Source organism: Rhinoraja longicauda, chromosome 11 (assembly GCF_053455715.1).
Source record: "Rhinoraja longicauda isolate Sanriku21f chromosome 11, sRhiLon1.1, whole genome shotgun sequence".
NCBI classification, from domain to species: Eukaryota; Metazoa; Chordata; class Chondrichthyes; order Rajiformes; family Arhynchobatidae; genus Rhinoraja; species Rhinoraja longicauda.
In genome coordinates, this window is record NC_135963.1 from 51,836,517 (window position 1) to 51,849,482 (window position 12,966).

At 45.9% G+C, this 12,966-nt stretch overlaps 1 protein-coding gene across 1 annotated transcript in view; it reads left to right on the forward strand.

Annotated features, from left to right (window-relative positions):
• The first annotated feature begins 8,246 nt into the window (after nucleotides 1-8,246).
• Nucleotides 8,247-12,966, forward strand: part of stxbp3 (syntaxin binding protein 3) — a 62,675-nt gene continuing 57,955 nt past the window's right edge. Inside the window, exon 1 of the mRNA XM_078408039.1 lies at nucleotides 8,247-8,425. Within this exon, the coding sequence (XP_078264165.1) occupies nucleotides 8,383-8,425 (43 nt within the window). The 5' untranslated portion in view covers nucleotides 8,247-8,382. The remainder of the gene's footprint in view (nucleotides 8,426-12,966) is intronic.

The window sequence follows — 12,966 nt, forward strand, 5'->3', positions numbered from 1 at the left end:
TCATGTAATCTGACCAATGACACATCGCAGTCCTGTTTTTGGTATTTACAGCTATTTTTTTGCTTGAATATAGTCCGACAATCTCAACAGGAGCTGACCACACCTATTTTTCTGGAGCAAAATCTTGAAGCCGTCAGTTGAAATGTTCTTCACATGTGAGAGGTTAAGGCCAATTTTGCACAAGGCTTGCCTGAACCAATTGTCACATTTGGCAAATTAATCCCCAAGATATTGTAAAATGTAAAGTGGTGAGCGATCCATCCACAACAGTAGGGTGGAAACCACGTTTACCAAAGCAATGGGACATTTCATCTATATACTAAAACTCATTTGTTCGCTTGTTCCTGAACTACAGCCAAAACGGTACACGGTAGCGTGACAATTTTAGGTCCACCTTATCGTCGTCCGGTGGTCCTATGGAAGAATTTTCATTGAAATTGGTGTTATATTTTTTAAGTTATTCACATTTTAAAGTTTAAAAAAACGCGCATGCTCAGTTGGGGTTCCGTTCATCTGGTACTTACGTAAGATGGCCGTCGCATCCCATCGTGCGCTGAACAAACGAGTCCGCGCCTGCACAGTTGGGGCCCGTTGAGCAGGGCTCAGCCGCCTATCTCTTGGGGGCGTGATAACCAGGCCTGGTGCTGGGGGAAAACCTGGCAGATGTCATTCAATACAACCAAATGTCATACCATGCATGTCTCACACAAGACTAAACCACTTTTATTGGAATACAACATGGGTAGCCATACATTACTTGCTGTTGACCATCACCCATATCCAGGAGTCAAATTAAGCAAAGATTTAAGTTGGGCGATGCATATTGGTCAAGTGCCTATTAAGGAGCAGCAATATATTTCCAAATAAGGCTGGTGTGTAGTTTGGAGTGCAACCTCCAGCTGGTGTGTTCCCAAGCCTTTGCTGCCATTGTCCATCCATCCTGTAGTGGTTGTGTTTGGAATGTGCTGTGTAAGGAGTATTGGTTAGCACACTGCATTCTATAGATGGTACACACTGCTGAAACCGTGCTTCGATGGTAGATTGAGTGAATGGTTGTGATGCCATCAAGTGAGCCGCTATGTCCTGTTGAGCTGCTTGAGTGTTGTTGTAGTGGCACTCACCGAGAGAAGTGGAGGGTCATCCATCCTATCTTGTCTTCAGCCTTGTAGATGGTGGATGGATCTGGACTGAGTTATTAGACATGCTAGCTGCTGGATGATTCCTAGCCCCTTACCTGCTCTTTTAGCCACATTATGTCAATGGGTACCCTAGTTCAGTTTCTAGTAAATGATAATCCCCAAGATATTGATATTGAGGGAATTCAGTAATGGTCACAAAAAGCTGCAGTAACTCAGCAGGACAGGCAGCATATCTGGAGAGAAGGAATGGGTGATGTTTCGGGTCGAGACCCTTCTTCAGACTGGTTAGGGAGAAGGGAAACGAGAGGATTTATTCACAAAATGCTGGAGTAACTCAGCAGGTCAGGCAGCATCTCGGGAGAGAAGGAATGGGTGACGTTTCGGGTCGAGACCCTTCTTCAGACGAGAGGTATAGACGGTGATGTGGAGAGATGAAGAACAATGAATGAAAGAAAGATATGCAAAAAAGTAACGATGATAAAGGAAACCGGCCATTGTAAGCTGTTTGTGGGTTGAAAATGTGAAGCTAGTGCGACTTGGGTGGGGGAGGGATAGAGAGAGAGGGAATACCCAGGGCTACCTGAAGTGAGAGAAATCAATATTCACACCACTGGGCTGTAAGCTGTCCAAGCAAAATATGAGATGCTGTTTTTCCAATTTGCATTTAGCCTCACTCTGACAATGGAGGAGACTGAGGACAGAAAGGTCTGTGTAGGAATGGGAAGGAGAATTAAAGTGTCCAACAACCGGGAGATCAGGTAGGTTCAGGTGGGCTGAGCGAAAGTGTTCAACGAAACGATCACCCAGTCTGCGTTTGGTCTCGCCAAAGTATTAGTGCCCACATCTTGAACAACGGATACAGTAGATGAGGTTGGAGGAGGTGCAAGTGAACCTCTGCCTAACTTGAAAGGATTGTCGGGGTCCCTGGACATGTGGAGGGAGGAGGTATAGTGACAGGTGTTGCATCTTCTGCAGTTGCAGGGGAAGGTACCTGGGGAAAGGGTGGTTTGGGTAGGAAGGGATGAGTTAACCATGGAGTTGCGGAAGGAATGGTCTCTGCAGAAGGCGGAAAGGGGTGGAGATGGGAAATGTGGCTAGTGGTGGGATCCCGTTGGAGGTGACGGATATTTCGGAAGATTATGTGTTGTATGCGACGGAGGATGGGGTGGAAGGTAAGGACTAGGGGGCCACCCAACCAGGACATCTTAGGCCCTACCCTCTCCCCTATGCACAGAGTACGGCACCTCCCTTGTCGGTGGGTTTGATTGTAATGTCAGGTTTGTTGCAGTGAGTGGAGGGCTGTAGGTTCAGAGTGGTGAGGTTGGAGTCGGTAAGGGGAGTGGAAAAGTTGATACGGTTGATGTCACGCCAGCAGTTAAAAATAAAGAGGTCTAGAGAGGGGAGAAGGGGTCATCACTGGGTGGTGAGGACTCCTTCCCATAGAAAAAGGCACGGAGGCGACGGAAGAAAAGCTCCACGTCATGGCGGACCCGGAACTCGTTGAGGTGGGGGCGGAGAGGAAGGAAGGTAAGGCCTCTGTTGAGGACAGACCGTTCCATATCAGAAAGGGGGAGGTCAGGGAGAATCATGAAGACACGACGAGGGTGGGGGTTGCAGTCAGAGGTCCAGGGAGTGGACAAAGGCCAAGGCGAGATCTAGTGGGGGGATGTTGGGTGTTCAGAGGAGGGGTGGGTGTGAGGACTATTGTATGGGTGTGGTGTGGTCAGGGTAACCTGGTTGAAAGAGGGGGAAGGGGAACACCCATCACCACAGAGGTTCCCTGTAGGATTCTCCTTCCCATTCCTACACAAACCTTTCTGTCTTCCGTCTCCTCCATTGTTAGAGTGAGGCTAAACACAAATTGGAGGAACAGCATTTTATATTTTGCTTGGGCAGCTTACAGCCCAGGGGTATGAATATTGATTTCTCTCACTTCAGGTAGCCCCGGCATTCCCTCTCTCTCTATCCCTCCCCCACCCAAGTCGCTTCTCATTTTTACCCTACAAACAGCTAACAATGGCCTATTTCTTTTATCATCGTTACTTTTTTGCATATCTTTCATTCATTGTTATCTCTCCACATCACCGTCTATATCTTTTGTTTCCCTTATCCCTAACTAGTCTGAAGAAGGGTCTTGACCCGAAACGTCACCCATTCTTTCTCTCCAAAGATGCTGCCTCTCCCGCTGAGTTACTCCAGCATTTTGTGTCTCTCTTCGGTTTAAACCAGCATCTGCAGGTCCTTCCTACACAATTCATTGATGGTAATGCCTTTGAATGTCAGGGGTTCATGGCTAGATTTTCTCTTGATGGACACTGTCCAAGTCTTGATGCATTTGGTTGTTGTTTGCCTTATTGCCTGATGAGTCATGAATGGTACTGAATACTGCAATCATCAGTGACCCTTACTTCTGACATTAAGATTGAAGGAAAGTCCTTGATGAAATAGCTGAAGATGTTTAGGCCTGAGGATTTTACCCTGATGAACTCCTGCAGAGATGTCCTGTGGTTGAGATAATTGACCTCCAACCATCAGAACTATCTTTCTTTGTGCTCGGCATCATTTCATTTTTTGAGGGTTTTCCACAGATTCCTCTTGACTCTAGTTTAGCCAGGGCTCCTTGGTGCCATACTTGATCAAATGCTGACTTGAATATCAAGGGCAGTTATTCTCACTTCACCTCTGGAGTTCATTTCTTTTGTCCATGATTGGCCTGAGGCTGAAATGATGTTGAGAGTTGAATGACTTTGGTTGAACCCAATTTGAGTTACTGCAAACAAGTTATTGCTAACCATGTGCTATGTGATTGAACTATGATGCAGCACATCCCTTTGCTGATGATCAATGAAGGCGAATGAGATGGTAATTGGCCGGGTTAGATTTGTCCTGCTTCTTGTGGACAGCACATACCTGGGGAATGTTTCCACATTGTCGGGTAGATGTCAGTGTTTTTGATATACAATAACAGCCTGGCCAATGGCATGATCAATTCTGGAGCACAGGTCTAGAGCACGTTGCGGACCATTCATTTTTTTGAGCTTGCTCCCCCATTCAATAAGGTGGTGGCTGACCTATCTCAAACATAATTTTTCTGACATATCTCCAGATCCAGAAATGTATTGATCTCTGTTTCAAATGCAACCAATGATTGATACTCAACACCACTCATTGTGGAGAATTCAAAAAATTTGAATCCTCATTTTAATCCTAAAAAGGCCTATCCCTGATTTTCCTCAGTTCTAGATTCCTCAGCTGAGGAAAACACCTTTCCCAAGTTTATTCTACGAAGTTCTCCAAAAATATTGTATTTTTCAATGTCAGCCTTCTAAACACTGGAGAAATGGCAGAGCCAATATTCCCATAACAAATCAGGTGATTCTTCATTGCACTCCCATTAAAGAAAATATATAGATATTGGCTAGAAGGATTAAAACTGTTCATATTAATCCAAGTGTGGACTCATGTAAACCCTACAAAATTGTTGTAAGAAACCTTTAATGTTTTGGGAACTGAGGAGCATGCTAAAGAAGGAAATCAGGAGGGCAAAAAAGGGGCACGAGATAGCTCTGGCAGATAATATTATGAATAACCCCAAGAGATTTTGTAAATACATTAAGGAAAAAGAGGCTAACCAGAGAGAGAATAGGGCCGCTCAGGAATCAAAGCAGTCAACTCTATGTGGAGCCACAGGAGATGGGAAAAGATCTCAAAGAGTAGTTCTCTGTTTTTACTGAGGAGAAACACATGAGGATTGAGGAATGTGTGGCAGTCAATGGAAGTGTCTTGAGGGCAGCCAGAATTACGGGCGAGGAGGTGCTGAACACCCAAATGCGTATGAAGGTAGACAAATCTCCCAGGCCTGACCCGAGGACACTGTGGGAAGTTAGAAAAAAGATTGCAGGTGCCCTGGCCGAGATTTACGAGTCATCATTAAATACGGGTGAGGTGCCAGAAAACTGGAGGGTGGCAAATGTAGGGTCTCTATTTAAAAAGGGCTGCAAGAAAAAGTCTGGGGATTATAGGCCAGTGAGTCTAACATCTGTGGTCAGAAAGTTACCAGAGCATACTCTGATGGATAAGATATACATTTATTTAGAAGAACAAAGGCTGATTAGTGATAGTCAGCACGGTTAGTACCTGAGAGGTTGTGTTTCACTAATCTGACTGAGTTTTTTGAAGATGTGACCAACTTTTTTGTTGTTGTTGTTTGTCATCTATATCGATGATTTGGATCAGAACGTAAAAGGCATGATTAGTAAGTTTGCAGAAGACATTAAAGAGGGTGGTAGTGTAGGGTGGTATGGAATTGAAGATAGAGCAAGGAAGGAATGTTGGTTTAAATTGCACTTATTTAAATGCCTGACGGGTTAGCAAATTAACAGGTCATGGATAGGTACATGCGACTGGGACGTTGTAGCCGTTGCAGAAACCTTGTTAAAAGAAGGGCAGGACTGGCAGCTCCAATGTTCCAAGGTACAGTTGCTTCAGGAGAGACAGGGCTGAGGGTAAAAGAGGAGGAGGATTGCGTTATTTGTTAAGGAGGATGTCACGGCAGTTGTCAGATGAATAGTTCATTTAGTGAGGCTATATAGGTGGAGCAGAGGAACAAGAAAGGGATAGTTATACAGGAGTACAAAATCATGAGAGGAATTGATCAGGTAAACGCAAGGTGTCTTTTGCGCAAAGTAGGGGAATTGAGAACCAGAGGATATAGGTTTAAGGTGAGGGGGGAAAGATTTAATAGGAACCGGAGGGGTAACTTTTTTTACACAAAGGTTGGTGGGTATATGGCCAGAGGAGGTAGCTGAGGCAGGTACAATTGCAACGTTTAAGTAACATTTATATAGGTACATGGATAGGATAGGTTTAGAGGGATATGGACCAAATGCAGGCAGGTGGGACTAGTGTAGACGGGGCATCCGGTGGGCAGGTTGGGCGAAAGGGCCTGTTTCCACACTGTATGACTCTATGACTCTGTAACCAAAAAGTTTCATAAGTTCATAAATTCTAGGAGCAATATTAGACATTCGGCCCAACAAGTCTACTCCGCCATTTAATCATGGCTGATCTATCTCTCCCTCCTAACATTCTCCAGCCTCGCCCCATAACGGCTGACATGCTTACCAATGAAGAATCTGCCAATCTCCCCCTTAAAACTATTCATTGACTTGGCCTCCACAGGTGTCTGTGGTAATGAATTGCACAGATTCACCATCCTCTGACTAAAGAAATTCCTTCTCACCTCCTTTCTAAAGGTACATCCTTTTGTTGTGAGGCTATGCTCTCTGGTCCTAGACTCTCCCACTGGTGGAAATATCCTCTCTGCATTCACTCTATCCAGGCTTTTACCATTTTGGTAAGTTGCAATGAGGGACCCCCTCTCATCCTTCTAAACTCCAGCGAGTACAGGCCCAGTGCCGTCAAACGCTCATCATATGTTAACCTGATCATTCCTGGGATCATTCTCGTATACCTCCTCTGGAGCCTCTCCAAAGCCACCACATCCTTCCTCAGTTATGGGGCCCAAAACTGCTCACAGTACTCCAAATGCAGCCTGACCAGTGCCTTATAACGCCTCAGCATTACATCCCTGGTTTTGTATTGTCGCCCTCTCGAAATAAATTTGCCTTCCTTGTTACCGATTCAACTTGCAAATGAACTTTTTGGGAATCCTGCACCAGCATTCCCAAGTCCCTTTGTACATCCGATTTGTGAATTCTCTCCCCATTTAGAAAATAGTCTACACTTTTATTCCTACTACTAAAATGCATCACTCCACACTTTGCTATGCTGAATTCCACCTGTCACCTCTCAGCCTTCTCTGCCAACCTGTGGAGGAGGGTGCAATGGCGACTTTAAAAATACATTTAGACAGGTACAAGCATGATAGGAATGGTTTGGAGGGATATAGGCCAAACGCAGGAAAATGGGACTGGCCCATTTATAAAATAACGTCGGCATGGACGAGTTGGGCTGCTGTTTGGTGCTCAAACTGGGTGTCCTCTCTGGAGCTGGTGGATCTGTGTATGCATAGATGTCCTCACTGGAGCTGGTGGATCTGTGTATGCATATATGTCCTCTCTGGAGCTGGTGGATCTGTGTATGCATAGATGTCCTCTCTGGAGCTGGTGGATCTGTGTATGCATAGATGTCCTCTCTGGAGCTGGTGGATCTGTGTATGCATAGATGTCCTCTCTGGAGCTGGTGGATCTGTGTATGCATAGATGTCCTCTCTGGAGCTGGTGGATCTGTGTATGCATAGATGTCCTCACTGGAGCTGGTGGATCTGTGTATGCATAGATGTCCTCTCTAGAGGTGGTGGATCGGTGTATGCATAGATGTCCTCTCTGGAGCTGGTGGATCTGTGGATGCACAGATGCACTCTCTGGGATTGCTGGGTCGGTGTATGCACTGGGTGCTTTGGAGCTGGTGCTCACTGTAGATGCCCTCTCTGGAGCTTGACACAAAATGCTGGAAGAAGGTGTCTCGACCCGAAACGTCACTCATTCCTTCTCTCCAGAGATGTCGCCTGTCCCGCTGAGTTACTCCAGCTTTTTGTGTCTATCTTCGATTTAAACAAGCATCTGCAGTTCCTTCCTCTGTGGGGCTGGTGGATCATTGTATGCACTGAGAGCTGTGGGGCTGGTGGATCATTGCTCACGGTAGATGCACTCTCTGGGGCTGGTGGATCAGTGCTCACGGTAGATGCACTCTCTGGGGCTGGTGGATCATTGTATGCACTGAGAGCTGTGGGGCTGGTGGAGCGGTGCTCACTATAGATGCACTCTCTGGGGCTGGTGGATCATTGTATGTACTGAGTGCTCTGGGGCTGGTGGAGCGGTGCTCACTATAGATGCACTCTCTGGGGCTGGTGGATCATTGTATGCACTGAGTTCCTCTGGGGCTGGTGAAGCGGTGCCCACGGTAGATGCACTCTCTGGAGCTGGTGGGACCGGTGCTCACGGTAGATGCACTCAGTGGAGCTAGTGGATCAGTGCTCACTGTAGATGCACTCTCTGGGGCTGGTGGATCAATGCTCACGGTAGATGCTCTCTCTGGGGCTGGTGGAGCGGTGCTCACGGTAGATGCTCTCTCTGGGGCTGGTGGAGCGGTGCATGCACCGCCCTATGGATTCAGTGACAACAATCTCTCAAAGCTCTCCGCCTGCCCGCCCGCCTGACTGAAGTCTGCCGATTCGCTGAGTAAACGTGCGTCACCCGAGGAGTTTTCCGGAAGAGTAAAGATGGCAACTGCGGGCTACAGTCTGAAGATAGTGGTGTGGCAAAGTAAGTTGTGGTGTGTGTGTGTGCCCGCCCCGCCGCTACTTGCCCTCCCCAGCCGCGGTCCGCACTGTCCCGGGACGGGGCAACAGCACAAGGGCAAAGGCAAAGCAACAGGTCGCGGCGCGGAGATCCGCAAAACATGTCGGGCTTTTCGCCCTTGACTCAAATCCGCGTCGTGCAGCTGGGTGGGACTGTTTAGCTAGTTGAAGATAGTAAATGGTGGCTTTTAAAGAAGGGGGAAGTGGGGGACAGCCGATTAAAATAACCATCTGAATGATCGACTAACCCAACGCCAAGTTCTCACCATATCTCAGTGAGAATCATCATAATTGCTAATCCCATCGACTCCCGTAATATTATAACTCCGATCAATGCTGGAAATCCTCGGCGTGTTAATGGTGGCTTTGCATTTGACCGGGGTTGGTTTGTGTGGTGCACGCAAGCGCAGAGTACAAGCCCGGAGCAAGTCCTTCCCTGCAGTCCATTGTAAAGTTTAGTCCAGGCTCAAGCAGCGAGCGGCTATTGCTTGGCCTATGCTCACATTGCAGTTCTCAGTAGCTCGGGTGACAGTAGGCCCGGTGTTGAATTAGAGGCTGGAAACGTCCTCCAGCCTTCCAACACTGGTGGTGTTGTGCACAGACACAGACACAGACACAGACAAGCCGGGATAGTCCACGCCGTGCTGTGTTTACGTTCCACAAAGCAGGAAGACAGCTAGTCTAGACTCTTGTGAGATTCTGGAGAACATTACACCATTATAAGGCAGAGATAGATGGATTCTTGATCAGTACAGGTGTCAGGGGCTGTGGGGAGGGCAGAAGAATGGGGTTAGGAGGGAGAGACAGATCAGCCATGATTGAATGGTGGAGTAGACTTGATGGGCCGAATGGCCGAATTCTGCACCCATCACTTATGACATAGCACAGAAACAGGTTATTTGGTGTACCATGTCTATTTTGACTATTAAGTACAGTAATCCCATTACTCAGCACTCAGCATGGAGCCTTCTATGTCAGGATGTTTCAATTATCAGACAACTGAACCATTCTACCACAACTATAGAGCAGTCTTGAACTACTATCTACCTCATTGGAGACCCTCGGACTACCTTTGATTGGGCTTTAATGGCTTTATCTTGCACCAAACGTTAATCCCTCATCATGTAGCTGTACACTGAATGGCTCGATTGTAATCATGTATTGTCTTTCCGCTGACTGGTTAGCACACAACTTAAAGCATTTCACTGTACCTTCGTATGCGATACAATATATCAAACTAAATACTCATCTAATACTTGAATGTGAGAGTACCTACCTCCACCATACCCAAAAATGATGTGTTCCAATCACCTTCTTGATGAAAAAAAATCTTAATCAAATTCCCCCTAAATCTTCCATCTCTTACCTATGGCCATCTGGTTATAGACACCAATGCAAAGAGGAAACATTTCTCACTATCTACTTCACTTGTGCGCTGTGTAATTTTACATACCTCACTCAGACCACTACACGTGTGTTCCCTTCCTCCTCTGTGCCGTCTCTTTTGAAAGAAAATAAATCCAGCTTATCTCGTCTTTCCTCACAACAATCCATCCCAGGCAACATTGTGAATCTTCTGTGCAGGCTCTCCAGTGCGATGACATCCTTCCAAGATCGCACAGCTGCCTTACAGAGACCCGGGTTGGATCCTGACCTCGGGTTCTGTCAGCGTGGAGTTTACATGTTCTCCCTGTGACTGTGTGTGTTTCCTCTGGATGCTTCAGTTTCCGCACACATCCTAAAAAAAAGTGCAGGCTTATATGTTAAGGCCTCCGTAGATTGGCCCAAGTGTGTAACAAGTTGATTTGAAAGTAGGAAGGCTGTGGAGCCCAAGTCAATGGATATCTTTAAGGCAGAGATAGAAAGATTCTTGATTAGTGCAGGTGTCAGGGGGTATGGGGAGAAGGCAGGAGAATAGGGTTAAGAAGGAAAGATAGATCAGCCTCGATTGAATGGCGGAGTAGACTTGATGGGCTAAATGGCCTAATTCTGCTCCTATCACTTATGATCATGAATTCATGAACGAGGATAACATGGAAATAGTGTGAACGGATGATCCAGACTTGTGGACTTGGTCCAAGAGCCTGTTTTCATGCTGTATCCTTCAATCAATCAATCAATAGTATAGCAACTAGAACTGCACACAGTACTGTACCTGTGGCTTAACTGAAGATGTTATTAGTTGTGTCATAAACTCCTTATTCTTGTATTCTGTGCCCTGGCTGATGAAATTTGAGTATCCCATATTCTTAACCACTTTATCCAACTGTGCTGCTGCTTTGAGAAATCCTGAATGGAATTTCAGAAGACCTCCACTACATTCTTATGTAATTGGAAGGTGGCGTTGTAGCATTATACGAGGAGAGAGGTTGAGAAATTTGAAAGAAGAGTTCAATGAATCTGAGCTTGTAATAGTTCACCAGGGTAGGTGCAGCAGTGAAGGGCGGCATGGTGGCGCAGTGGTGGAGCTGCTGCCTTACTCTGCCAGAACCCGAGTTCGATCCTGACTATGGGTGCAGTCTCTACGGAGTTTGTACGGTCCCCCCCCCCCAACCCCCCCCCGTGACCGCGTGGGTTTTTTCGTGAGATCATCGGTTTCCTCCCAGATTCCAAAGACGTGCAGGTTTGTAGGTTAATTGGCTTGGTGTAAATGTAAAATTGTCCCTCCTGTGCGTAGAGTAGTGTTAATGTGTGGGGATCGTTGGTCAGTGCGGAATCAGTGGGGCATAGAACCTGTTGCCGCATAGTATCTCTAAACTAAACTAAACCAATGTTAAAAAAAAACGAATTGCCTGCAAAAACTGATTATTACACATTCCTTATTATCCTGCTAAGATCAGATGTATCGGCAAAAATGTTTAGTATTTTGTTGCATATCATTTGCATGCAATGACTGCTTGAAGTCTGCGATTCATGGACATCACCAATTGCTGGGTGTCTTCTCTGGTGATGCTCTGCCAGGCCTGTATTGCAGCCATCTTTAGCTTCTGCTTGTTTGGGGGGCTGGTGCCCTTCAGTTTTCTCTTCAGCATATAAAAGGCATGCTCAATTGGGTTCAGATCGGGTAATTGACTTGGCCACTCAAAAATTGACCATTTTTTTAGCTTTCAAAAACTCCTTTGTTGCTTTAGCAGTATGTTTGGGATCATTCTCTTGCTGTTGAATAAACCGTCGGCCAATGAGTTTTGAGGCATTTGTTTGACCTTGAGCAGATAGGATGTGTCTATACACTTCAGAATTCATTATGCTACTACCATCAGCAGTTGTATCATCAATGAAGATAAGTGAGCCAGTACCTTCAGCAGCCATACATGCCCAGGCCATAACACCCCCACCACTGTGTTTCGCAGATGAAGTGGTTTGCTTTGGATCTTGGGCAGTTCCTTCTCTCCTCCATACTTTGCTCTTGCCATCACTCTGATATAAGTTCATCTTCGTCTCATCTATCCACAAGACCTTTTTCCAGAACTGTGGTTGCTCTTTTAAGTACTTCTTGGCAAACTGTAACCTGGCCATCCTATTTTTGCGGCTAACCAGTGGTTTGCATCTTGCAGTGTAGCCTCTTTATTTTTGTTCATAAAGTCTTCTGCGGACAGTGGTCATTGACAAATCAACACCTGACTCCTGAAGAGTGTTTCTGATCCGTCAGACAGGTGTTTGGAGATTTTTCTTTATTATAGAGAGAATTCTTCTGTCATCAGCTGGAGGTCTTCCTTGGCCTGCCAGTCCCTTTGCGATTAGTAAGCTCACCAGTGCTCTCTTCTTAATGATGTTCCAAACTGTTGATTTTGGTAAGCCTGAGGTTTGGCTGATGTCTCTAACAGTTTCATTCTTGTTTCTCAGTCTAATAATGGCTTATTTGACTTTCATTGGCACAACGTTGGTCCTCATGTTGATAAATAGCAATAAAAGTTTCCAAATGAAAAGACTGGAGGAAAGACTAGGTGCTGAGAGCTCTCTTATACCTGTGTTAAGGTGGCATTTAAACACACCTGAGCAATTACAAACACTGTGAAGCCATGTGTCCCAAACATTATGGTGCCCTGAAATGCGGGGGACTATGTATAAACACAGCTGTAATTTCTACATGGTGAAACCAAAATGTATAAAAATGGCCTTTAAAAAAATCTGACAATGTGCACTTTAACCACATGTGATTTTTTTCTATTACAAATCTTAAATTATGGCGTGCAGAGGCAAATAAATAGATGATGGGTCTTTGTCCCAAACATTATGGAGGGCACCGTATGTACCTGCACTCCGAGATCCCTCTGCTCTACAACACTCACCAGACCCCTGGCATTCACTGTGTAGGTCCTGCCAATGTTAGACTTCCGAAAATGCAACACCTCACACTTTTCTGTATTAAATTCCATCAATCGTTCCTTGTACTTCAATTGTACTTTTGATGGCAAGATCCTCAACAGCATTGATGTGCAGAAGGATCTGGGGGTCCAGGTCCATAGCTCCTGAGAGTGTCATCACAAGTAGCTAGAGTGAGAAAGA